This window comes from Eucyclogobius newberryi, unplaced genomic scaffold (genome assembly GCF_026437365.1).
Source record: "Eucyclogobius newberryi isolate DKJ021-1_F unplaced genomic scaffold, fEucNew1.0.hap1 SCAF_4, whole genome shotgun sequence".
Lineage (NCBI taxonomy): Eukaryota > Metazoa > Chordata > Actinopteri > Gobiiformes > Gobiidae > Eucyclogobius > Eucyclogobius newberryi.
This window is the reverse complement of record NW_027316056.1, coordinates 39185042-39212077: the sequence shown is the minus strand read 5'-3', so window position 1 is coordinate 39212077 and position 27036 is coordinate 39185042. Positions and strand designations below refer to the sequence as shown.

Genomic DNA, 27036 nt, shown 5'->3' with positions numbered 1-27036 from the left:
CGTGTCGTCCTTCTAGTGTCTCTTGTGTTGTGACGACACGTGAAAAACTAGAACGACCACGACGACACGAGACGACACAAAAGACACTAGTGACCATGAAGACACGAGAGACACTAGAACGACGACACAAGAAACACTAGAGCAACAACAGGAGACACTAGAGCAATGACACGAGAGACACTAGAGTGACAGTGAAGACACGAGAGACACTAGAGCGACGACACAAGCGACACTAGAGCGACGACACGAGAAAAGCTAGAGCGACGACACGAGACACTAGAGCGACGACACGAGAGAAACTAGAGCGACGACACTGGAGCGACAACACGAGAAACACTAGAGTGACCGCAAAGACACGAGAGCGACGATACAAGAGCGACGACACGAGAGACACTAGAGGGAAGAAACGAGAGACACTAGAGTAACCTTGAAGACACGAGAGACACTAGAGTAACCTTGAAGACACGAGAGACACTAGAGCGACCCCTGCGGGACTCCGTAAGTTTAAGTGAAACTTTTCAAGAAAAAAAAAACAAGACTCCAAAGTAGAAACACAAATGTTTAATATGAACCATAAAAACTCTTTAGAAAAGGTAAAATCTAAAAACGTACAGTAAATGTTCAAAGGCAGTGAACGGTCAGCACAAGTTTATAACGGTCAGCACCAGTTCAACGGTCAGCAGCACCAGTTCAACGGTCAGCAGCACCAGTTCAACGGTCAGCAGCACCAGTTCAACGGTCAGCAGCACCAGTTCAACGGTCAGCAGCACCAGTTTAACGTCAGCAGCACCAGTTCAACGGTCAGCAGCACCAGTTCAACGGTCAGCAGCACCAGTTTAACGTCAGCAGCACCAGTTTAACGTCAGCAGCACCAGTTCAACGGTCAGCAGCACCAGTTCAACGGTCAGCACCAGTTCAACGGTCAGCAGCACCAGTTCAACGGTCAGCAGCACCGGTTCAACAATCCCAGCTCTTGTTTTTCCGTCCTTGAACACGCTTCAGTCCGGATGGGTCAGCGTTAGCATGACGGTGGCGGTCCCGCGCTCGTAGCGGTGCAGCGTCACGTCCCCGGTGTCCAGAGCGGTCAGCAGGATTCCCGGGGCCCCCCAGCGAGCCACGTGCCAGCCCCGTCTCCCCTCGGGCGCGCACACCGGCCTGGGGTCCCTCGGGCGCTCCAGGTCCCACACGCACACGCTGCCCATGTCGCTGAGGCCCAGGACAAGAGGACCCAGAACGTCCACCACCGCCGCCGCGCTCCGTCTGGAACACAATGGAACACTCCTCTTAGAGCGCCCTCTACAGGTCGCACGACTCATTCAACTCAAATGCAGGTAAGGCTGCCCCAAATAAATGGTCTGTTTGCTGTAACCCGAGTCAACATGTTTCAAGTGGGTCGGTCGGTACATTCTTATTTATTTTACTTTGAAGGCAAAAAAAAAGATCCAAATTTTGCCATTTTTTGACTCGGAGTGACCGCCAGGGGTCAGGCTTCAACAGTCCAGGGGTCAGGCTTCAACAGTCCAGGGGTCAGACTTCAACAGTCCAGGGGTCAGACTTCAACAGTCCAGGGGTCAGGCTTCAACAGTCCAGGGGTCAGACTTCAACAGTCCAGGGGTCAGGCTTCAACAGTCCAGGGGTCAGACTTCAACAGTCCAGGGGTCAGGCTTCAACAGTCCAGGGGTCAGGCTTCAGCAGTCCAGGGGTCAGGCTTCAACAGTCCAGGGGTCGAGCTTCAACGAAGGCGAGCGGGGGGAACATGCGGGGGACACAGGCACCGCCATGTTTGTTGTGATGACGCGGCGTGTTTCAATCCCAGAATGCATTGCGTAAGTCAAATTTCACACCGTGATTGAGAAACACATGTACTATGGACACTTCAGTGGCACCGACAGAGGCAAACTAACTAAAAAAAAGCAATATCACGACACTTATGTGCATTCTGTTTTGTTACAGACGCATGTGGAGGACTGAATATGAAGCTGCACATGTGTTGCACAATGCGTGATCAGTCCTTTGGGATGAAAGATAATTTTTACCAATGTGATAAAAATATTCGACACAGCGGTTTAGGAAAGACCGGTCGGTGAGTCGGCGAAATAATTGAAAAATAAAAGATTTTGACATCTTTTCAACAAAATGCTTTCAGTTGGCTAGTTTCGTACCGGGTCGGTCGGGTTACGGCAAACAGACATATTATTTTTCTCAGCCTAAGATAAATATATTTAGAATTTTGCAATTAAAAAAAAAATGCAAATACAAATTTCACTTCCTATTTGTAATTGATGACATCACTTTAGGAAATTACCCAGGAAACACCGGGGCAAAACTCAACTAATGCCTAATAAATGCCTTATTTAGAATATCAAGTGTGTCACAGACTAAAGGGTCTCACGCTCTGATACCTGCAGGACCTTTAGCACTTGCACCAGGTTCAATCATCTTCTAGAATATTCATGTTTACAGGTGTATGTCTCACACAGGCTCAGACTCAAACTTAAGGGCGGGAATCTATCTAAAACTAAGGCTGAGCTAAATAATAGGTCTCACTATTTTGCCGACTCACCGACCCGATTTTCCCTGAAGCGCCGTGTAGAATAATGTTATAGCGCTGGTGAACTCATCTTTCATCCCAAGGGACAAATAACACATAGGACAACACATGTGCGTCGACATTTTCAGTCCTCCTTATGTGTCTGTATTTAACAGACCTGCAGGAGGGAACCTTTATTGTCTTCAACATGTTGTTGTTGTTGTTGTTGTTGTTTTATGGCGGTTGGCATCCGAGTGTTGCATTACCGCCAGACTTTATTCCTCAGACGTTTCGTAGTCCTCAGACTCTGTCGTAGTCCGTAAAAGTACACCTTTCATTGCTTTGGTGTTACAAAGCCCATGAGGTCGTGATATGACTTTGTTGGTCAGCGCCACCGGCCTCGCCATCGCTCATGTCATTCTCCATCATGGTGTGGCTTGATTTAAATTTGACTTGCGCATTGCATTCTGGGAGCCCAGCAGCGTCATCACAACAAACATGGCGGCGCCCGTGTCCCCGCATGTTCCCCCTGCTCGCCTTCGCTACCAAAATAAAGGATAACGGCGTAAAAAAGGTCGATTGTATGATCTTAAAAGGAGGGGAGATTTAGTCTCATGATCGGGTTGATCCAGACGTTTTCCCTCATTGACTCAGAGTCAAAAAATGTAAAAAATGTGGATCTATTTTTTTGCCTTCAAAGTAAAAAAAATAAGAATTTACCGACCGACCCACTTGAAAAATGTTGCGTCAAAAAAAGCAAAACATACAATATCTTTGGGGCCTAATGAGTCACAAATGTGACAAAAATGAATTGCATTTAAAAACAGGCCCTCATTAACTGCATCACATGATATTCTTAATTATGATATTCTTAATTATGCTAAATCATAAATGTGACTTTGTGCTTTTTTTAATGAGGTTTACATTTCATCACGTTCAGAACAGAATGTGATCGATCCGCTCGACCCGTGAACACATGAATATTACATTTTATACCACAGTCTACTTCATTCATTTAGAAGGTTTAATTAAAGATTTAATTAAAACCTACGAAACACATGAGGTTAAAAGACCTGATGACCTCACCTGCCACTCCACTGGTCAGGGACACACAGGTCAGTGACCAGGACTGACTTTCCATTCAGGGGGTTGATGGCCACCAGAGAGAGCCGAGCCGGACTCCCTGCACCAGGATCCTTCAGGGGCCCCTGCATCAGGACAAACAGCGCCCCCTGTGGACAAACACTGGTCACTCTGACACTTCCTGGTCACCAGCTCTGAAGGGAGGGGACTTACGTGAAGGGAGGGGACTTACGTGAAGGGAGGGGACTTACGTGAAGGGAGGGGACTTACGTGAAGGGAGGGGACTTACGTGAAGGGAGGGGACTTACGTGAAGGGAGGGGACTTAGGTGAAGGGAGGGGACTTACGTGAAGGGAGGGGACTTACGTGAAGGGAGGGGACTTACGTGAAGGGAGGGGACTTAGGTGAAGGGAGGGGACTTAGGTGAAGGGAGGGGACTTACGTGAAGGGAGGGGACTTACGTGAAGGGAGGGGACTTACGTGAAGGGAGGGGACTTAGGTGAAGGGAGGGGACTTACGTGAAGGGAGGAGACTTAGGTGAAGGGAGGGGACTTAGGTGAAGGGAGGAGACTTAGGTGAAGGGAGGAGACTTAGGTGAAGGAAGGAGACTTAGGTGAAGGGAGGAGACTTAGGTGAAGGGAGGAGACTTAGGTGAAGGGAGGAGACTTAGGTGAAGGGAGGAGACTTAGGTGAAGGGAGGAGACTTAGGTGAAGGGAGGAGACATACGGGAAGGGAGGAGACTTACGTGAAGGGAGGAGACTTAGGTGAAGGGAGGAGACTTAGGTGAAGGGAGGAGACTTAGGTGAAGGGAGGAGACTTACGTGAAGGGAGGAGACTTACGTGAAGGGAGGAGACATACGTGAAGGGAGGAGACTTACATGAAGGGAGGAGACATACGGGAAGGGAGGAGACTTACATGAAGGGAGGAGACTTACGTGAAGGGAGGAGACTTAGGTGAAGGGAGGAGACTTAGGTGAAGGGAGGAGACATACGGGAAGGGAGGAGACTTACGTGAAGGGAGGAGACATACGTGAAGGGAGGAGACTTACATGAAGGGAGGAGACATACATGAAGGGAGGAGACATACGGGAAGGGAGGAGACTTACGTGAAGGGAGGAGACTTAGGTGAAGGGAGGAGACTTAGGTGAAGGGAGGAGACTTAGGTGAAGGGAGGAGACTTAGGTGAAGGGAGGAGACTTACGTGACTGGAGTATCCTCTGATGCAGGTCGAGCGTGAGAAGGTCTCTCTCAGCGTGAGCTTCTTCAGCACACGTCCACTCACCATGTTCCTGGACACAACGCTCTCATGTCACTGGCCCTTTGACCGCTCTGCTCTGCCTGGCTCTGCTAGAGGCTCTGCTAGAGGGTCAGCTAGAGGCTCTGCTAGAGACTCTGCTAGAGGCTCTGCTAGAGGCTCTGCTAGAGGGTCTGCTAGAGGCTCTGCTAGAGGATCAGCTAGAGGCTCTGCTAGAGGCTCTGCTAGAGGATCAGCTAGAGGCTCTGCTAGAGGGTCAGCTAGAGGCTCTGCTAGAGGCTCTGCTAGAGGGTCAGCTAGAGGCTCTGCTAGAGGGTCAGCTAGAGGCTCTGCTAGAGGCTCTGCTAGAGGGTCTGCTAGAGGCTCTGCTAGAGGATCAGCTAGAGGCTCTGCTAGAGGCTCTGCTAGAGGATCAGCTAGAGGGTCAGCTAGAGGGTCTGCTAGAGGGTCAGCTAGAGGGTCTGCTAGAGGATCAGCTAGAGGCTCTACTAGAGGCTCTACTAGAGGCTCTACTAGAGGGTGAGCTTGAGGGTCTTCTAGAGGCTCTGCTAGAGGCTCTGCTAGAGGGTCAGCTAGAGGGTCTGCTAGAGGATCAGCTAGTGGCTCTACTAGAGGCTCTACTAGAGGCTCTACTAGAGGCTCTACTAGTGGCTCTACTAGTGGCTCTACTAGTGGCTCTACTAGAGGCTCTACTAGTGGCTCTACTAGAGGCTCTACTAGAGGGTGAGCTTGAGGGTCTTCTAGAGGCTCTACTAGAGGCTCTACTAGAGGCTCTACTAGTGGCTCTACTAGTGGCTCTACTAGTGGCTCTACTAGAGGCTCTACTAGAGGCTCTACTAGTGGCTCTACTAGTGGCTCTACTAGTGGCTCTACTAGAGGCTCTACTAGTGGCTCTACTAGAGGCTCTACTAGAGGCTCTACTAGTGGCTCTACTAGAGGGTGAGCATGAGGGTCTTCTAGAGAGTCTGCTAGAGGGTCAGCTGCTATGGCACATACTGTACCTGTGTGTTTGTGTTCACATTTAAATTTAACTCTACCTTTTGGAACTTTATCTATTCGTCCGGAGCATTTATTAAAAACCCATTTCAATAGAATTCAGTGGATGACAGATCTCACCAGATGAAAAGGCCTCCAGACTGGTCCATCCCGATCAGAGCGTCCTGAAGTCCCTCGACAGGAGCCAGGGAGCAGAGCAGGGCCCCAGGGGACACCAGGGCACAGACCTGTGGGGGGCTGCTGGGACGGGACAGTCACAACACAAGCTGGTCACAAACTAGAGAAACAGCATCTTTATAAACCTTTATTCTAAATACAGGAGGCAAACAGGAAGTGGAGCAGTAAAAGTAAAATGACTCAGATACACGCGAGTGACATCAGAGCCTAATCAGCAGTTTACTACCATTACATTATAAGTTTAATTAATAAATGGTTATAATAGACACTGGAAAGCACACCATTTTTATTTTTTAGCTTTTACTGGACAAAAACTCAGACATGTTGAGTCCACAGGTTTATTACATATTTGACCACACATTCTACTGTTATAGTTATAAAATATTACTGTTAACTTGTTTTCAATAGAAGCAAACTTTATAATTTTGACTTTATTTGGTGCGTTTATACGTGTTGTACATATAAATGGTAGTTTTACACCGATCGAGCAGGTATTTTCGGAGAAAACGTTGAAAAATCTGTAGAAAATGACAGGAAGTGACATCACACCCGGGACACGCGCTCAATCCAAATGTAATGCAGAATTTACGCAATTTTTTTTTTGACCCTCTGAGCATTAATTCAACAAAATAAAAGCGCTCACATATATTTTTATTTGTCAAATTTAAAAACTGTGTGACATTAGGTGAGTTTTCCTACTGTGATGTCATCAACTACAAACAAAAGTAAGAAAACTTAAAAAAAAACGAGCTAATCTGGGATAAAGTTGGTATAATTTTGTAACATATATTTTTATCTTCACTTTAGTCCAATGAGTGGTCCGCCCCGTCACTATGGGCCCTTTAAGCACCGCCCCGTCACTTTGGACCCTTTAAGCACCGCCCAGTTTGTTCGGTGTCGAGAATCGCGACGAACCGTTAAAAAAAAAAGACCTTAAAGCGGTTTCTCTCTGACCTGGTGTCGGACAGCGTGTAGACCCGGAGTCTGGAGTAGGCCGGCGTGTGAAAGCAGCACACCACCCTGGACCCGGGCGCCGCCACCGTGATGTGGGCCGGCCCGGTGCAGAGCACGGTCTGGGACAGCGTGGAGCAGGACAGCACCCTGGGCCAGAGCGCCACACGTCAGAGACACAGTGTGAGACTTCAATGAGGTACAGTTCCTCAACTCACCGGACCTGTCGGACGTCCGAGCGTCCGAGCGTCAAACAGAAATGGTCTGGAGTGTCGGGGATCGAGAAGACGCGGAGGACGGGCTGCGGAGGGAACATGGCCACAGGTTACACCAGTCATGGCCATTTTGTCATAAAGCGATTAAAAGGATTAGAATAAGGCTACCCCAAATAAATTGTCTGTTTGCTGTAACCCGAGTCAAAATTTTTCAAGTGGGTCGGACGGTAGGCAAACTCTTATTTTTTTTACTTTGAAGGCAAAAAACAAGATCCAAATTTTGCCATTTTTTGACTCGGAGTGACCACCAGGGGTCAGACTTCAACAGTCCAGGGGTCAGACTTCAACAGTCCAGGGGTCAGGCTTCAACAGTCCATGACGGGAAACGTCTATCAACCCGATCAGGAGACTAAATCTCACGATTTCAAGATATTTCAATCAATCTTTTGTACGCCGCTATCCTTTATTTTGGTAGCGAAGGCGAGCGGGGGGGGGGACACGGGCATTGTGTAAGTCAAACTTCACACCCTGATAGAGAAACCCATGTCCAATAGACAATTCAGTGGTGCCGTCCGAGTCTAACTAACTTGTAAAAAGAAATATATCAACCTTCTGCGCGTTGTTTCGTTACAGACGCATGCGAAGGACTGAATAAGAAAACACACATGTGTTGCGCAGTGCGTTATCAGTCCTTTGGGACGAAAGACAACGTTCTAAAAATATTTGACACGGCAGTTAAGGAAAGACTGGTCAGTGAGTCGGCGAAATAATTGAAAAATAAAAGATTTGGATTATTTTTCAGTCGGCTAGTTTCGTACCGGGTCGGTCGGGTTACGGCAAACAGACATATTATTTTGCTCAGCCTAAGAGATGTGCAAAATATCTAAATTATATCAATGCATTTCTAATTTGATACTAAATATATTCAAATCAAAGGTCATCTTGTTTTGACGGATGAAGCGTGGGAAAGTGTGTTCATCTCAGAGGAGGAGCTCAAAGTCACATGTTAGGAAGGGAATTGTGTTGGGAAAATGTGTCACGTCATAACTCATAACTCCAGGTCAAAAGTGCTCATTATTCACAGGGAAATGCAACTGTTGGAGAAACAGCGCCACCAGGAGGCGAACCACTGTCACGTGTTCTGGGTCTGTCCTGGCTCAGAACTTTTAGACTGAAAGTAACAATGCGCTGCAGACTGTTTTTGGCATTTCCATTCCTTTAGATTTCAGAACTATGTATTTGGGCCTCAAAACTCCTGCCATGGACACAGTACACGTATACCTTATATATTTGTATACCTTGTATACCTCTGGAGTGTACTTAGGGCGGCGGGAAAACCACACAAACTACACCAACGCTCAAGGACAGACATCAGACAAATGGGCCGACCTGGTTTGTTTCGTGTGTGTGTGTGTGTGGGGTCGGTCGCCGTGTGTGCGTGTGTGGGGTCAGTCGCCGTGTGTGCGTGTGCTGTCGCCGTGTGCGTGTGTGGTCGCCGTGTGTGCGTGTGTGGGGTCAGTCGCCGTGTGTGTGTGTGTGTGCGGTCGCTGTGTGCTGTCGCGTGTGTGGTCGGCGTGTGGGTGTGCGGTCGGCGTGTGGGTGTGCGGTCCCCGTGTGCGTGTGTGGTCGGCGTGTGCGTGTGTGGTCGCTGTGTGCGTGTGTGGTCGGCGTGTGGGTGTGCGGTCGGCGTGTGGGTGTGCGGTCCCCGTGTGCGTGTGTGGTCGGCGTGTGCGTGTGTGGTCGGCGAGTGCGTGTGCGGTCGGCGTGTGCGTGTGCGGTCGGCGTGTGGGTGTGCGGTCCCTGTGTGCGTGTGTGGTCGGCGTGTGGGTGTGCGGTCCCCGTGTGCGTGTGTGGTCGGCGAGTGCGGTCGGCGTGTGGGTGTGCGGTCCCTGTGTGCGTGTGTGGTCGGCGTGTGCGGTCGGCGTGTGCGGGCGTCGGCGTGTGGAGCTCACGTCCTCATAGGTCCGTGTGTGTGTGTGTGTGCGGTCGCTGTGTGCTGTCGCGTGTGTGGTCGGCGTGTGGGTGTGCGGTCGGCGTGTGGGTGTGCGGTCCCCGTGTGCGTGTGCGGTCGGCGTGTGCGTGTGTGGTCGCTGTGTGCGTGTGTGGTCGGCGTGTGGGTGTGCGGTCGGCGTGTGGGTGTGCGGTCCCCGTGTGCGTGTGCGGTCGGCGTGTGCGTGTGTGGTCGGCGAGTGCGTGTGCGGTCGGCGAGTGCGTGTGCGGTCGGCGTGTGGGTGTGCGGTCCCTGTGTGCGTGTGTGGTCGGCGTGTGGGTGTGCGGTCCCCGTGTGGGTGTGCGGTCCCCGTGTGCGTGTGTGGTCGGCGAGTGCGTGTGCGGTCGGCGTGTGCGGTCGGCGTGTGGGTGTGCGGCCCCTGTGTGCGTGTGTGGTCGGCGTGTGCGGTCGCCGTGTGCGTGTGCGGGCGTCGGCGTGTGGAGCTCACGTCCTCATAGGTCCGTGTGTGTGTGTGTGTGCGGTCGCTGTGTGCTGTCGCGTGTGTGGTCGGCGTGTGGGTGTGCGGTCCCCGTGTGGGTGTGCGGTCCCCGTGTGCGTGTGTGGTCGGCGTGTGCGTGTGTGGTCGCTGTGTGCGTGTGTGGTCGGCGTGTGGGTGTGCGGTCGGCGTGTGGGTGTGCGGTCCCCGTGTGCGTGTGTGGTCGGCGTGTGCGTGTGTGGTCGCTGTGTGCGTGTGTGGTCGGCGTGTGGGTGTGCGGTCGGCGTGTGGGTGTGCGGTCCCCGTGTGCGTGTGTGGTCGGCGTGTGCGTGTGTGGTCGGCGAGTGCGTGTGCGGTCGGCGTGTGCGTGTGCGGTCGGCGTGTGCGTGTGCGGTCGGCGTGTGTGGTCGGCGAGTGCGTGTGCGGTCGGCGTGTGCGTGTGCGGTCGGCGTGTGGGTGTGCGGTCCCTGTGTGCGTGTGTGGTCGGCGTGTGGGTGTGCGGTCCCCGTGTGCGTGTGTGGTCGGCGTGTGCGGTCGGCGTGTGGGTGTGCGGTCCCTGTGTGCGTGTGTGGTCGGCGTGTGTGGTCGGCGAGTGCGTGTGCGGTCGGCGTGTGCGTGTGCGGTCGGCGTGTGGGTGTGCGGTCCCTGTGTGCGTGTGCGGTCGGCGTGTGGGTGTGCGGTCCCTGTGTGCGTGTGTGGTCGGCGTGTGCGGTCGCCGTGTGCGTGTGCGGGCGTCGGCGTGTGGAGCTCACGTCCTCATAGGTCCGTGTGTGTGTGTGTGTGCGGTCGCTGTGTGCTGTCGCGTGTGTGGTCGGCGTGTGGGTGTGCGGTCGGCGTGTGGGTGTGCGGTCCCCGTGTGGGTGTGCGGTCCCCGTGTGCGTGTGTGGTTGGCGTGTGCGTGTGTGGTCGCTGTGTGCGTGTGTGGTCGGCGTGTGGGTGTGCGGTCGGCGTGTGGGTGTGCGGTCCCTGTGTGCGTGTGCGGTCGGCGTGTGGGTGTGCGGTCCCTGTGTGCGTGTGTGGTCGGCGTGTGCGGTCGCCGTGTGCGTGTGCGGGCGTCGGCGTGTGGAGCTCACGTCCTCATAGGTCCGTGTGTGTGTGTGTGTGCGGTCGCTGTGTGCTGTCGCGTGTGTGGTCGGCGTGTGGGTGTGCGGTCGGCGTGTGGGTGTGCGGTCCCCGTGTGGGTGTGCGGTCCCCGTGTGCGTGTGTGGTCGGCGTGTGCGTGTGTGGTCGCTGTGTGCGTGTGTGGTCGGCGTGTGGGTGTGCGGTCGGCGTGTGGGTGTGCGGTCGGCGTGTGGGTGTGCGGTCCCCGTGTGCGTGTGTGGTCGGCGTGTGCGTGTGTGGTCGCTGTGTGCGTGTGTGGTCGGCGTGTGGTCGGCGTGTGGGTGTGCGGTCCCCGTGTGCGTGTGTGGTCGGCGTGTGCGTGTGCGGTCGGCGTGTGCGTGTGCGGTCGGCGTGTGCGTGTGCGGTCGGCGTGTGCGTGTGCGGTCGGCGTGTGTGGTCGGCGAGTGCGTGTGCGGTCGGCGTGTGCGGTCGGCGTGTGGGTGTGCGGTCCCTGTGTGCGTGTGTGGTCGGCGTGTGGGTGTGCGGTCCCCGTGTGCGTGTGTGGTCGGCGTGTGCGGTCGGCGTGTGGGTGTGCGGTCCCTGTGTGCGTGTGTGGTCGGCGTGTGTGGTCGGCGAGTGCGTGTGCGGTCGGCGTGTGCGTGTGCGGTCGGCGTGTGGGTGTGCGGTCCCTGTGTGCGTGTGTGGTCGGCGTGTGGGTGTGCGGTCCCCGTGTGCGTGTGTGGTCGGCGTGTGCGGTCGGCGTGTGGGTGTGCGGTCCCTGTGTGCGTGTGTGGTCGGCGTGTGCGGTCGGCGTGTGCGTGTGCGGGCATCGGCGTGTGGAGCTCACGTCTTCATAGGTCCAGGTGTGCTTGAGGCTCCAGTGGCTCGGCCGGCCCTCGCTCCACAGGTCCACGGCCCACGTCGCTGCTGCGGCCACACTCAACGAGCCGGAGGAGGAGGCGATGCAGCACACGTCCACCAGGCCGGCTCCGCCCTAAACACGGATCGGACGTTAAACGAGAGCGACGGGGTCATAAGTCAATGTTTTTCAAATGTTTGCCAGATCGCATTTTCTTCCTGTTGAAAATGTGTACAAAACTGAGCAGGACAAAGGGAGGCACACGTTTTCACAGTCTGTATCGCTCTGACAGGAAACAGAAACTTAAACGATACAGAGATAAGTGCGTTCATTAATAATGTACTTATGCCACATGTAAGAAAATTACAACAGTTCAAAGACTTTATTCCATGTGCGATGACTTTGTCCTCTGATACTTTTGGTCTTGATTTTGCACAGAACGTCTTGTTGCAGATTCTCATCAACGCTGTCGAAAAGTGTGCCGCCCTAAATCGACTCCATGTTTGGTACAGATGTTTACAATACCAACTGGAACAAAGCAAAAAGCCATCTGGCAAAATTTGCAGAAAGTTAATTTTCTTTTTTTTTTGTACTTATTTTTCTTTATTATTTTATTATAGGGATAGTGCATATTAATAAACATGTCTGTAAATATGCCAGATTTACTTTATATATAATATTTTTTACAGTACACAGTATATATAATGCCAGTAAGAGTATGTATGTACAGTATGACGGGAATACAGAGCAAACAGCCGTTAGCAGAACAGTAGTGCTCGTACCTTTAAGACACGTGCAGCGTCTCCAGCTTCTTCTCCTCCTCTTTGGACTTGCGCCTCCTGCTGGCTGCGGGTGTTCTCTGTCAGACTGGCCTCCGCGGGGGTCTTGCACTGGTCCTGGCTCCGGGGCGCGAGGGGCAGGCTGGGGGGCGCGAGGGGCAGGCAGGGGGGCGGAGAGAGGGCCTCGGAGGCGGGGCTGCGGGGAAGGGGCGGCACCGCACTCGCGGGGGGCTCGACGGGGCGGGGCGTAACACCGAGCGGAGGCAGGGCGAGAGGGCGGGGCGCGGAGCCGAGAGAGGGGCTCAGGAGCAGCCGGGACGCGCCGTGGATGTCGTAGTTCGCCAAATTAGCTTCTTCACATTCCAGTTTTTCCGTTTCCGTTTGAATATTTTCGCATTCTATCTGGATATTCTCAATGTTTTCCACGTGTTTTTTAGGCGACTCTTCTGTGTTTTTAGGCAGGATCTGGTGAGACAGAGTTCGATTGTCCGTTTTAAAGCCGCTACTTTCCGTATTTGAGATTTTGAGCATTGTAGCACCTTCATCTTCATTTTGTGCTCGATTCTCGGGCAAACACGCTCCATTTGTCACAGGTTTACATAGCGCTGCGACATTAGCACCCTCTTTTCCCACCTCGACCGGCGAGCCTTCACAGTCTTGACCGTTTAGCGCGGGCGTCCGGTCTTTTAAGTCAACTATATTTGTCACATTTTCGTTTCTTGGCGAGGACACTGAACTGGAACTAGAACATCCGACGTGCTTCTCCTGATTTGAAACTCTTTCTCCCTCGTTAGGATCAACATCGTCCACTTGTTCTGAAGCCGTTCCGGGCGTAGGTCTGTGAGGCGAAGGGTCGAGTGCGGGCGAAGGGGCGAGCGCGGGCGAGGGGGCGAGCGCGGGCGAACAGGCGCAGTGGTCGCTAGTTGCCGTGTTGTCGGACGCGGATGTCAGCTGCTCGACTTCAGAAAAGATCCGGCGAAGTTTGAGCAGCTTCAGCAAGCCGAACTGGTCGTCGGGGAGGTGGAAGTCGAGGATGTCGGAGCCGAGCAGGTTTCTGAGGAGCCGGATGGGGGACGGGGGGGAGGAGAGAGCCGGGAGGGAGGAGCGAGCCGGGAGGTTGCCCTGGGACGAGGACGGCAGGAGAAGACCGGGCCAGCCGTCTGGAGCTGGAGGAGACGGTGAGGAAAGATGGTGTCGTAATGAGATGTCGACCATACTGAATTTTGGGATTGCAGGATTTTTTTGAGGAATTATATTTACATAACATACAAATATAAATATAACATGATTAGAAAAAGAATACAGACAACAGAAACATTGTGACGGCCCTTCAGAGCATTTTTAGTTGAAAGGTTAACAGAAAAGTTATTTACAGGCCAATTGAGAGTGACGAGCTGTGTCACTGACCAGCACGACGTCTACGGTCAGTTTGAGTCTCTACAATCAGAAGACCTGAAGCTGCGCAAGGATCAAGGTTTGTCCCTAATGAAGAAAAGATAGGCCTGTTCAATCTGCTCTGCCGTAAGAAGCATTACGATGTACGATGTATCACTAAGAGCCTACGAGAGCCTACTATATCCTGCGACTGTGATTAACTTTAATCACATAAGATTGCAGCATTGCCTTCTTGCTCTTCTTTCTTTGTTGGTTATTACAGCGCATTTATCACAATTTAGTAAGCCCAGCTTCTGCATAAGAAGCAGTGCCTTTGTTAAACCACCAGACGGCGCTATAGAACACGCCACCGCAGGAGGTGGAACACATATCACTACACGACAGGCATAAAGTTGGAATAAAAAGCATGCATTCTGAAACTTACCAGCCACTTCCTGTTCGCCATTGGTTTGGCGTTGGTCGGTTTGGCGTTGGTCGGTTTGGCGACTGATGGGCTCGTTCTTCAGTATGTCCAGAGTCTGCGCTTCTTTCGCTGTGACCCCAGAAGCTACATCGCCCGCATCTTTAGGTGGGACCTCGTCTGACTCTGGTTCTACAAACTCTGGGTCGCGCAAAGCTACAGAAAGGCCGTTCCTTTGTGGCTCGGTAACGTTTTCTTTCATATCGTCTTTACGTGCTGCTTGACCCCTTGCCCGACCCCTTCCCCGACCCCTTCCTCGACCTCTTCCTCGACCTCTTCCTCGACCTCTTCCTCGACCTCTTCCTCCTCTCCCTCGCGTTCCTCCGCTTGCCATTGGACTGGCCGAATCTGAACCTCCATTGAAGCTCGCAGAGAGTCCGCTGAAAAACTCGCACGGACTCGGACTGTCACCCTCGGTAACTCCTTTGGAAGCTTCCAGGACGGACCCATCTTCTGAAACAGTTCGATTTAGCCGCCGGCCCCTCCCCCTGCCCCGTCTCGGCCGCCCCTTGTGGAGGTGCGCCAAAATGACGGCGTTCATGTCGGGCTGGCTCTGCAACACGGACATGCGGCGAGTGGTGCGGACGTAATACTCCGCCGGGAAAAGAAGTCCGTCCACGAGCGTGCAAGAATCCAAGAGTCGCTGGTCACCGTCTTCTGGCTCGGTCTTCTTCGTCTTTACCTCAGCGGCGTTCGCGGGACTCCTTGGTAGTTGCGGCTGTTTTCCATTCTCATCAACGTCTTCTGACATGGAATAAAGTTCATGGCTGTCCTTCAGTGGAGATACTTCAGTTTCCATTGGCGAAAAGGCAAAGTTTGGCATTTTGTCTTCGCAATGTGAGTCCATTTCGACTTCCTGTCCCATAGTTAGCCAATGGCTTGCAGTCCTGTCTTCTTTGTCTTCCTTAGTACCTTCTGCTGGACGTTTTCCATTCTCATAAACATCTTCTAACTTTGAATGCATGTTAAGGTTGTCATTATGTGGGGAAACGCCTTTAGCTTCAAGCAGTGACAACTTACGGTCACTATTTGAGACGTCCTTTTCTGGCGTTATCCGTTGGTTCTCTTCTTTCTCTTCGTTGGCGTCTTCTGTCTCGTCATTCAAAGACGGGAGATGTTTATGAGAATGGGCGTGGATACGGTCATGGTTTGTACTCGCAGAGAACTCTTTGAGCGGCGGAGAATCGGGGTTCGGCGTTTTCTCTGTGCCATCTTTTCCCTTTTCTCGTGGCAGCCGTTGCTCTGCCTTCTCTTCCCTTTCGACGGGACCTGGCAAGTTCCAGTGCGGCAGCAGCAACGACGGGGACTCGTTTTCGGACGGGGAAAACAGCTCTTCGCCGTCGCGTGGCACGGACGGGTCGCCGAAGTGCGCCGCGTGCTTTTCCCGTTTGTCCTCTGCGCGCCGGGCGACCTTGGGTGCTTCCTGGCTGTTGGCGGAACTCTGGTCCGACTCGGCGCTCCTCTCGGCCAGGCGCAGGCGGCTGCGGCGGGAGCGCAGGCGGAGGGCGGAGCTGGATTTGGGGATCCGTGGGGTGTCGGACGCGAGGGAGAAGCGAACCGCCTGGGCGCGCTTTTCGGGGGTTTTTGCGACGGCAGCGGCCACGTCTGTCGAAACACGCAACAGGAAAAGTGTTAGCACGGTTTATTTTTGACACAAAGCATACTTTTCTTTCAGTGTTGGTAGAAGGAACCGTTTTTGGCGATGCTCCCACATCCATCGACTAAAGTTATGTGCCTAAAAAGCTCTCAAAACTATGAAATATCACCATGTATCTGATCAAAACTGGACTCGAAATTCTACAACTGTGAAAGAGTTCATGCAAAAACATCTATTTATACTGAAACGTACTAGTAAACAAGCGTTTATATGTTAGATCTATGTAGTGACGTCACGGTAACGACTTTTATTAACGATTAATCACAAATATTGACACGCGATAAAACAAAAGTGACATTTTCTTTCTCTTTCTTTCTCGGGCTGCATTCAATCTGGGAAAAATATCCAACAAACAAGATTTGCGATGATGAAATAATACAAAAAATTCAACACATTGCGGCAGAAAATGGAAGGATTAACAAACTAAAAAACCCATAATAGATAAATAAAAAACAAAAACGCCATCATTTCCCTGTCTCTAATGTAAATCTATGACGTGTTACTTTCATGCGTATATTTAAAAGTGGTGTCGGCCGGTCAGTGAATGGCTCACACTTTCCTGGAGAACGCTGCTGCTGTTGGTGACCCGCTCCTGGACGAGTGCCCCCGGATCCCTCCCGCTCCGCCTCCCGCTCCGCCTCCCGCTCCGCCTCCCGCTCCGCCGCCGCCGGGCTCGACGGTTTGGCGTCCGCTCCGGTTTGGTCATGATGGTTGTGCCGAGCGATCCGGCTCCTCACGTGTCTGCGCACCGACTCCACACGCTCAGCGCGCTAAAGAACAAGCACAGTGTGTTTAATAAGATATTCCTTTATTGTCCACACATGGGGAAATTTCATTGTTGCAACGCAGGTAGATACAGAGAAAAAGGACAGATCACTTATAAGAAGTTTGAAAACCACTCTCAATAGAAGAATTCTTATAAACAAAAACTCCTATAGACAAAACCTCCCATTTCCCAACAAGGGATGGAGGGGAAAATAATAAAGATAAAATAAATACATAAATACCATTGCATGTGATCACGACAGTAATTGCAAATGAATGTGTCACGACAGTAATTGCACATGAATATGACAGTACAGCGAGTGTTCAGGACTAACACAGTGTTGGTTATAAAGTCTGACAGCAGCAGGAAGGAAAGACCTGCGAAACCTCTCCTTCACACAGCGAGGGTGGATCAGTCTCTCACTGAAGCTGCTCTCCAGAGTGGACAGAGTGTCCTGCAGCGGACAGAGTGTCCTGCAGCGGACAGAGTGTCCTGCAGCGGACAGAGTGTCCTGCAGGGGGTGGCACTCATGGTCCAGCATAGATGTGGGTTTAGCCAGGACCCTCCTGTCCCCGACCTCCTGCACCGAGTCCAGAGCACAGCCCAGGACGGAGCTGGACTTCTTGATGACTTTGTCCAGCCTCTTCCTCTCCCTCTCTGTGATGCTGCTGCTCCAGCAGGCCACACCATACAGGAGCTGATGCCACCACAGAGTCAGAGAAGGTCTTCAGGAGTGGCCCTGTCAGAAGTGGCCCTGTCAGGAGTGGCCCTGTCAGGAGTGGCTCTGTCACTCCAAAAGACCTGAGTCTCCTCAGGAGGTAGAGCCGACTCTGGCTCTTCCTGTACAGTCTGTGTTATGAGTCCAGTCCAGTTTGTGGTTCAGATGAACACCAGGTACTTGTATGAGTCACTCTCTCAATGTCCCGTCCCTGGATGTTCACTGGTGAGGGGGCAGTGGGGTGGCGTCTACGGAAGTCCACCACCATCTCCTTGGTCTTTCCCGCGTTGATGAGGAGGTGGTTCCGCTGACACCAGTCCACAAAGTCCTGCTCCAGTCCTCTGTCCTCCACATCATCGTCGTCCGTGATGAGTCCGATGATGGCAGAGTCGTCAGAGAACTTCTGCAGGACACAGCTGTCCGTGTCGTGTCTGAAGTCTGCAGTGTAAAGGGTGAAGAGAAAGGGCGCGAGGACAGTGCCCTGGGGCGCCCCCACACTGCAGGTCCCCCACACTGCAGGTTCCCCACACTGCAGGTCCCTCACACTGCAGGCCCCCCACACTGCAGGTCCCCCACACTGCAGGTCCCCCACACTGCAGGTCCCCCACACTGCAGGTCCCCCACACTGCAGGTCCCCCAAACTGCAGGTCCCCCAAACTGCAGGTCCCTCACACTGCAGGTCCCCCACACTGCAGGTCCCTCACACTGCAGGTCCCCCACACTGCAGGTCCCTCACACTGCAGGTCCCCCACACTGCAAGTCCGAGTGTCAGACACACAGTCCCGGGCTCTCACAAACTGGGGTCGGTCTGTGAGGTAGTCCAGGATCCACTCTGCAGGTCGTACTCCACACCAGCCGTCTCCAGCTTGTCCCTCAGGAGCAGTGGCTGGTGTTGAAGGCGCTGGAAAGATCGAAGAACTGTCTGTCTGTCTGTGTCTGTGTGTGTCTGTGTGTCTGTGTCTGTGTGCGTGTGTCTGTGTGTCTGTGTGTGTCTGTGTGTGTCTGTGTGTGTCTGTGCGTGTGTCTGTCTGTGTGTGTGTCTGTATGTCTGTGTGTGTCTGTGCGTGTGTCTGTCTGTGTGTGTGTCTGTATGTCTGTGTGTGTCTGTGTGTGTGTGTGTGTCTGTGTGTGTGTGTGCGGTTTCACCTTCAGTCTCTGGACAGTTCGGAGATACTCCTTTTGTAAGAGCGCCAACTTTCGACGGAGCTGCAAAACAACAGAGGTCAAGATACTATTCAAATCTAATAGAAGTCAACAAAAGTAACACTAAATTCCTTTTCAGCACTGTAGCTAGGCTAACAAACTGTCACAGTGCAGTAGAGCCCTCAATCCCAGCTACACTTAGCTCTGATGATTTCCTCCTATTTTTTAATAAAATAAAATAAAAACAATCAGAGATAAATTAGATGAAATTACCCCCGCTATTAGCCCTGAACTAGCCCAAGCTGTAAATCTAACGTCCCATATAAATCCACCTGTAAACTTAGAAAGGTTCACAGCTGTTGATCAAGCAGAGATAACTTCAGCCATTATGTCCTCTAAAAGCTCCACTTGTGTCCTAGACCCCATTCCAAGCTCCTCAAAGACATTCTCCCCCTAATTATAGACCCTATTCTTAATATAATAAATACTTCACTCCAAAGTGGCTATGTTCCACAGTCCTTCAAACATGCAGTCATTAAACCTCTTCTGAAAAAGCCTAATCTAGATCCCGACCTATTGGTAAACTACAGACCTATTTCAAATCTTCCCTTCGTCTCTAAAATCCTTGAAAAAGTTGTAGTAAAACAGCTTTGTCGCCACCTGCAGGACAATAACTTATTTGAAGTTTTCCAGTCAGGGTTCAGAGCCCACCACAGCACTGAAACTGCACTAGTTAAAGTCACAAATGATTTGTTATTAGCCGCTGACGATGGACTGGTCTCAATCCTGGTTCTGTTGGACCTCAGCGCAGCGTTTGACACCATCGACCACAACATTCTACTGCAGAGGTTAGAATGTGATGTAGGTGTTGGAGGAACAGCCCTCAGCTGGTTTAAATCCTATCTATCTGATAGGTTCCAATTTGTTAATGTAAACCAGAGCTCCTCACCAAGCTCTAAAGTAATTTACGGTGTGCCACAGGGTTCGGTACTCGGTCCAATTCTGTTTACTCTTTATATGCTACCATTAGGCAACATTATCAGAAAGCATGACATTAACTTCCACTGCTATGCAGACGACACTCAGCTGTATTTATCAATGAAACCTGATCAGAGCGATCAAGTAGACAGACTTAGTGCTTGTGTGAAGGAGATAAAAACCTGGATGACACTAAACTACCTGCTTCTTAACCCTGAAAAAACCGAGGTCATTGTGCTTGGCCCTAAGCATCTACGAGATGCTCTATCTGAGCAGATAGTCACACTGGACAATGTCAGTGTAGCCTCCAGTTCTACTGTAAGAAACCTTGGAGTCTTATTTGACCAGGAGCTCTCATTTAAAGCTCATATAAATCAAGCTTGTAAAACAGCCTATTTCCATTTGCGCAACAAGAGCCAAAATCAGAAGAATCCTGCCTAAAAGTGATGCCGAAAAACTTATCCATGCATTTGTAACGTCTAGATTAGACTACTGTAACTCCTGCTCACAGCGTGTCCTAAAAGCTCCATAAAAAGCTTTCATCTGGTTCAAAATGCAGCAGCAAGATTACTAACAGGAACAAAAAGAAGAGAGCACATTACGCCGGTGCTGGAGTCTCTTCACTGGCTCCTGTCCAGTTTAGAATCAAATTCAAAATTCTACTCTTGACCTACAAAGCCATAAATGACATGGCCCCATCCTACCTCAAAGATGCTCTAGAACCATATCCAGGGCCGGCCCAAGCCTTCAGGGGGCCCTAAGCGAAAACATTTTTGGGGGCCCCTCACCACGTCATCAGAATCAGTTTTATTGCCATTGTCAGTGAACAATTCACATATGGGAACTTTCTTCAACGCAAACAAAGCGCACCAAAACTCCAGGGCATCTGTTTGCCAGTTAGTTTATTCTCAGCACCTCAACAGCTCAAATATTGCTAACTTAAATCCCACAATGCAACTTGGTATTCCGCTGACATCACCTCTACTCCCTGTACAAATAACACACGTCCCAGATATGTTTTTGGGCGTATTTGTGGGCGTTAAGGGTCGACAGCCACATTAGCAGTTTAAATGAATGAACAGGGGGGGTCTGGGGGCCCTCCCCCAGAGATTTTCAGACCTTTTTTGGGTCTTCTGCTGCATTTTAATGTGGTCCAGCCGGCTAAAGTAAGAGTGAAATGTTGAGGTTGTAATGCTATAAAATGATGATGTGATGAAACTGTGCCAGGAGAAAGTGACTAAAGACAGTTATTAATACATTAGTGTACTTAATTACTCAATACAATATTGGCTATGAAAAATAATTATGGTCAAATTGATTCATTTTAACTGAAAATGTAAAAGTAATAGTTATCCTTACTAATTTATCTTTTACTGCTCCCAACTGTTCCTTCTTGCCAAAGTGACAAAACAAGTTATATTAAATGAAACAAATGGCATAAGCATTGCTTGATTAACAATTAACACTGATAAAACAGTGCAAACATATTATTCCCAGAGAATGAACAGAACGAGAAGTGAAGGTCCAAACCTCGCTATAGTGAAGAGACTGCGTTTCTGCAACTTTGCCACTTTTGTATAAAAATAATATATAGTATTATTCTATAACAGACGTAATTATAATATGTCTGGTTATTTTTCACGATCAATTTATTATAATTTATAACAAATAGTCTAATGATGCTTTTTAAATAAATTGAAACGTTTTATTGCTCTATTAAAAGTGAATTACAATATAAATGTTTGTTCTGATCAGAACATCACACACTGGACTCCTGCATGAAACAATGCTGCGATGTGATTGGCTGATGGACCTTACGTGCATAAACCTTCACGTTCCTCTTATTGCACTTTAAGAAGTCAAAGTAAAACAGACATCACGAGTCACGATTGATCTCACACATGGTGATGTGAGAGAGAGGGACGCAAACTCAAACCGCTCATCTCTGACTGAGGCTGCACAGGGGCCCGGGACAGGGGCCCGGGACAGGGACAGGGGCCCGGGACAGGGGCCGCACACTATTCACTCCAAAGTCTCACGTCAGAAGTTCTGGACGAGACGGCGCTCGTCCGGACCGGATCTCCGCCTCTTAGTGACCGGGGCACAGACGCCCCTCACCGGCCTCACCTGCAGCTGACACTACGGGGCTGGTGTAAATGTTAAGCTTATTATCTTTCATTCAGACACACATTATGCTCGGGGCAGAGCTCTCGTCTCCTCCAGCCTGAGCGAACTAACGTGACAGAATCGTGTTGTTTCAAACAGCAGCATTAACCGTCTCTTTGTAAGAGAAGTTCAATACCTGGAGAGTGTTGTTGAGTTTGCAGTTTCTTCACATCAAGAAGTTTCTTCTTTCGTTTTTCGGCACCAGGAGATATATTCCTCAGGACATGAGGACCACGCAGGGACCACGTTGTGTTGTGTTTATGTTTTGCTCTCGAGCTCCTCGCGCACATTGTTGCCCAATCAGCGCAGGTTTGGTGTCTCGGTTGCCAGATTGTCATTACAAATAAATGAGGTTTGTGCGTTATATGTTACGGCTGTGTGCGCTGCCGCGCCAGCAGCGCTACTGCACTAGTGGCGCACGCTGCGCTTGCACTTCGCATAAGACGGGTTGCCAGATTGGGGGCCCTATTAAAGCCTCGGGGCCCTACGCGGCTGCTTAGTTCGCTTATAGGCTGGGCCGGCCCTGACCATATCATCCAAACAGAGCTCTTCACTCTCAGAATGCCGGCCTTCTGGTGGTGCCAAGAGTCTCTAAAAGTACTGTAGGAGGTAGAGCGTTTAGCTACCAAGCTCCTGTGTTATGGAATCAGCTCCCGACCCATGTTAAATATGCTGACACAGTCTCTTCATTTAAGTCCAGGATTAAAACGTTCCTCTTCGAAATCGCTTATGGTCAGACTAGTTAGGAACAGAAATATAAACCCACAGCTTCAGCTACGCTGCCCTAGGAGTAACTATGCTGGGGGAAGTATGACAGCTTGAGCACTATCCTCTTCTTCTTCTGACTACTTATGCTATCAAACAATATTTATTTTTTGATTCCACTTGCAAACTGGTCACCGCCTTCTTTTTCTTTCTCTCACTCCTGAGGACCTGTGGACCCAGATGCCCCTCCCCTGGTGAAGTGGTCCCTGCCCTGTGTGGACGGTCCCTCATCTGCCTGAAGAGTGGGTCCAGTTCGCCTCAGTCGGTCCCTCATCTGCCTGAAGAGTGGGTCCAGCTCGCCTCCGACGGTCCCTCGTCTGCCTGAAGAGTGGGTCCAGCTCGCCTCCGACGGTCCCTCTTCTGCCTGAAGAGTGGGTCCAGCTCGACTCAGACGGTCCCTCTTCTGCCTGAAGAGTGGGTCCAGCTCGACTCAGACGGTCCCTCATCTGCCTGAAGAGTGGGTCCAGCTCGACTCAGACGGTCCCTCTTCTGCCTGAAGAGTGGGTCCAGCTCGACTCAGTCGGTCCCTCATCTGCCTGAAGAGTGGGTCCAGCTCGACTCAGACGGTCCCTCATCTGCCTGAAGAGTGGGTCCAGTTCGCCTCAGTCGGTCCCTCATCTGCCTGAAGAGTGGGTCCAGCTCGCCTCCGACGGTGCCTCATCTACCTGAAGAGTGGGTCCAGCTCGCCTCCCACGGTCCCTCATCTGCCTGAGGAGTGGGTCCAGTTCGCCTCCGACGGTCCCTCATCTGCCTGAAGAGTGGGTCCTGCTCGACTCCGACGGTCCCTCATCTGCCTGAAGAGTGGGTCCAGTTCGCCTCAGACGGTCCCTCTTCTGCCTGAAGAGTGGGTCCAGCTCGACTCAGACGGTCCCTCATCTGCCTGAAGAGTGGGTCCAGCTCCAGTCTCCTCGTGTCCGTCTGTCCGTCTGTGAGAGTCGGATCTCTCCTTCACTGGAACTCCTCCAGGTTTCTACGCTTTTTTCCCAAAGAGGTTTTTTTTGTAGTTTTTCCTGGCCGAGAAGGAGAGTCTAAGGACAGAGGACCCTGGGACATCGTCCCTCGCCACCACAGACATTGTCTGACTCCATCGCCACCACAGACATTGTTGATTCATTTCTCCCTGTGGCCCTCAGAGGCAACTGTTGTTGTGATTTTGGGCCTTACAAAAATAAATTGATTTGATTTGATTGGATTTGATTTAGAAAGTACGTACGTACTTATATATATAATACATATATATATATTATATTATATACATATATATAGTATTAGGATATCGCAGTTTCAGGAAGTACAAACGATCGAGGGCAGAAGAAAACCAGAGCATTTTGCCGGATTTAAAAAGCTCCAGATCGATGAGAAAAGTGGATTTCTGTAACTAATCGACACACCGGACCTCACAGCAACAACACAACAACATGAGACATACACACACACACACACACACACACACCACACCTCACAGCAACAACACAACAACATGAGACATACACACACACACACACACACACACCACACCTCACAGCAACAACACAACAACATGAGACATACACACACACACACACCACACCTCACAGCAACAACAAAACAACATGAGACATACACACACACACACACACCACACCTCACAGCAACAACACAACAACATGAGACATACACACACACACACACACCACACCTCACAGCAACAACAAAACAACATGACATACACACACACACACACACACACACCACACCTCACAGCAACAACACAACAACATGAGACATACACACACACACACACCACACCTCACAGCAACAACACAACAACATGAGACATACACACACACACCACACATCACAGCAACAACACAACAACATGAGACATACACACACACACCGGACCTCACAGCAACAACACAACAACATGAAACACACACACACACACCGGACCTCACAGCCACAACACAACAACATGAGACATACACACACACACCGGACCTCACAGCCGCAACACAACAACATGAGACATACACACACACACCGGACCTCACAGCCACAACACAACAACATGAGACATACACACACACACCGGACCTCACAGCCACAACACAACAACATGAGACATACACACACACACCGGACCTCACAGCAACAACACAACAACATGAAACACACACACACCGGACCTCACAGCAACAACACAACAACATGAGACACACACACACACACCGGACCTCACAGCAACAACACAACAACATGAGACATACACACACACACCGGACCTCACAGCCACAACACAACAACATGAGACATACACACACACACACCGGACCTCACAGCCGCAACACAACAACATGAAACACACACAAACCGGACCTCACAGCAACAACACAACAACATGAGACATACACACACACACACACACACACACCGGACCTCACAGCAACAACACAACAACATGAGACACACACACACACAGGACCTCACAGCCACAACACAACAACATGAGACACACACAGACACACACACACCGGACCTCACAGCCACAACACAACAACATGAGACACACACACACCGGACCTCACAGCAACAAAACAACAACATGAAACACACACACACCGGACCTCACAGCAACAACACAACAACATGAGACACACACACACCGGACCTCACAGCAACAACACAACAACATGAAACACACACACCGGACCTCACAGCAACAACACAACAACATGAAACACACACACACCAGATCTCACAGCAACAACACAACAACATGAGACACACACACACACACACACACACACACACCGCACCTCACAGCCACACACACACCGGACCTCACAGCCACAACACAACAACATGAGACACACACACACCGGACCTCACAGCAACAAAACAACAACATGAAACACACACACACCGGACCTCACAGCAACAACACAACAACATGAGACACACACACACCGGACCTCACAGCAACAACACAACAACATGAAACACACACACCGGACCTCACAGCAACAACACAACAACATGAAACACACACACACCAGATCTCACAGCAACAACACAACAACATGAGACACACACACACACACACACACACACCGCACCTCACAGCCACACACACACCGGACCTCACAGCCACAACACAACAACATGAGACACACACACACCGGATCTCACAGCAACAACACAACAACATGAGACACACACACACTGCACCTCACAGCCACAACACAACAACATGAGACACACACAGACACACACACACCGCAACTCACAGCCACAACACAACAACATGAAACACACACACCAGACCTCACAGCCACAACACAACAACATGAAACACACATCGGACCTCACAGCCACAACACAACAACAGAGTAGTCTGTAGAGTACTCTTTACTACAGTACTAATGTTGTCAATCCCCAAATGCCCACGTGCCCACCTTCTCCTTGTCGTTGCCATGCAGGGTGCTCCTCAGCTGCTCCTCACACTGCAGGGTGCTCCTCAGCTGCTCCTCACACTGCAGGGTGCTCCTCAGCTGCTCCTCACACTGCAGGGTGCTCCTCAGTGGGGTGCCCCTCAGTGGGGTGCCCCTCAGTGGGGTGCTCCTCAGTGGGGTGCCCCTCAGTGGGGTGCTCCTCAGCGGGGTGCCCCTCAGCGGGGTGCCCCTCAGTGGGGTGCCCCTCAGTGGGGTGCTCCTCAGTGGGGTGCCCCTCAGTGGGGTGCTCCTCAGCGGGGTGCCCCTCAGCGGGGTGCCCCTCAGTGGGGTGCCCCTCAGTGGGGTGCCCCTCAGTGGGGTGCCCCTCAGCGGGGTGCCCCTCAGTGGGGTGCCCCTCAGTGGGGTGCTCCTCAGTGGGGTGCCCCTCAGTGGGGTGCTCCTCAGCGGGGTGCCCCTCAGCGGGGTGCCCCTCAGTGGGGTGCCCCTCAGTGGGGTGCTCCTCAGCGGGGTGCTCCTCAGCTGCTCCTCCATCCTGGCCCCGGGAGCAGGGCGCAGCTCGTGGACAGCTACATGTCGTTTCTCGTCATCGTAACGTGTTTAAAGCCTCTTTTCTCCCGTTAGCTCCCGGTTCCCGGAGTCTCGCGGTTAAACTGCACAAAGATGGCAGACTTCCGGTGTCACGTGTCTGAAAACACGAGCAGAGACGCGCGTTGTTTCGCTGTGATGGAAGAACCATGAGAGAGTCCCTCCGGTGCCGTTAGAGCCGCCGGTCCCGGGCTCGGTTTGCTCACGGTTGTTGCTCAGATCGATGCGCTCGGTTATCGACGCATTTGACGTTTCCCGCGGCTGCAGCGGGGCGGGGCCGGGCTCGCGCGCTCAGACTCGAGCAGTGGAGCCACGCACGAGACACTCCTCGATCACAAAAAGTGTTTTATTTATCGAATATTGTCGGTTTAAGTTTTCATAAAGATGACACTGACCGTCTGTTTCCAAACAAGACGCCGGGTTGGTCTCAAATGTCACCACACTATCAAAATAAACTATGCTAACAATGCGTCAAGCTTATACAATATTATGGAAATGTGCATTTAGTTTATGGGTATTACTGAAAAAAAAAGGTCATTTTTGAAAATAAAGTATTCATTAATTAAACAAATCCAATTACATTAAGAAGAGTTTTTGTTGTTTAACATTTGCATCCAGAGATTTATTGTGACGAGCGGTGCGTAAAGAAGAACATTA

At 51.3% G+C, this 27036-nt stretch overlaps 1 protein-coding gene across 1 annotated transcript; it reads right to left on the bottom strand.

Moving 5' to 3' along the window:
- Window positions 1-944: 944 nt before the first annotated feature.
- palb2 (partner and localizer of BRCA2) lies at window positions 945-26325 on the bottom strand. Its single transcript, XM_072463672.1, has 12 exons — window positions 25798-26325; window positions 18455-18514; window positions 16378-16594; window positions 14132-15772; window positions 12316-13478; window positions 11522-11668; window positions 7211-7293; window positions 6996-7142; window positions 5985-6101; window positions 4815-4902; window positions 3617-3762; window positions 945-1260 (listed from the first exon to the last, which is right to left on the bottom strand). Exons 1-12 carry the CDS (start codon window positions 26323-26325, stop codon window positions 999-1001), a joined length of 4599 nt encoding a protein of 1532 aa, XP_072319773.1. The 3' UTR covers window positions 945-998.
- Window positions 26326-27036: the final 711 nt, after the last annotated feature.

What these genes read in the sequence shown, in the direction of transcription:
- palb2 (XM_072463672.1), bottom strand. Translation starts at nt 26,325, where the DNA reads ATGGAGGAGCAGCTGAGGAGCACCCCGCTGAGGAGCACCCCACTGAGG. An exon ending in TCGGACGTCCGACAGGTCCG is followed by an intron (nt 7,143 to 7,210) that starts GTGAGTTGAGGA and finishes GCTCTGGCCCAG; the next exon opens with GGTGCTGTCCTGCTCCACGC. An exon ending in CCTGACCAGTGGAGTGGCAG is followed by an intron (nt 1,261 to 3,616) that starts GTGAGGTCATCA and finishes ATTGTGTTCCAG; the next exon opens with ACGGAGCGCGGCGGCGGTGG.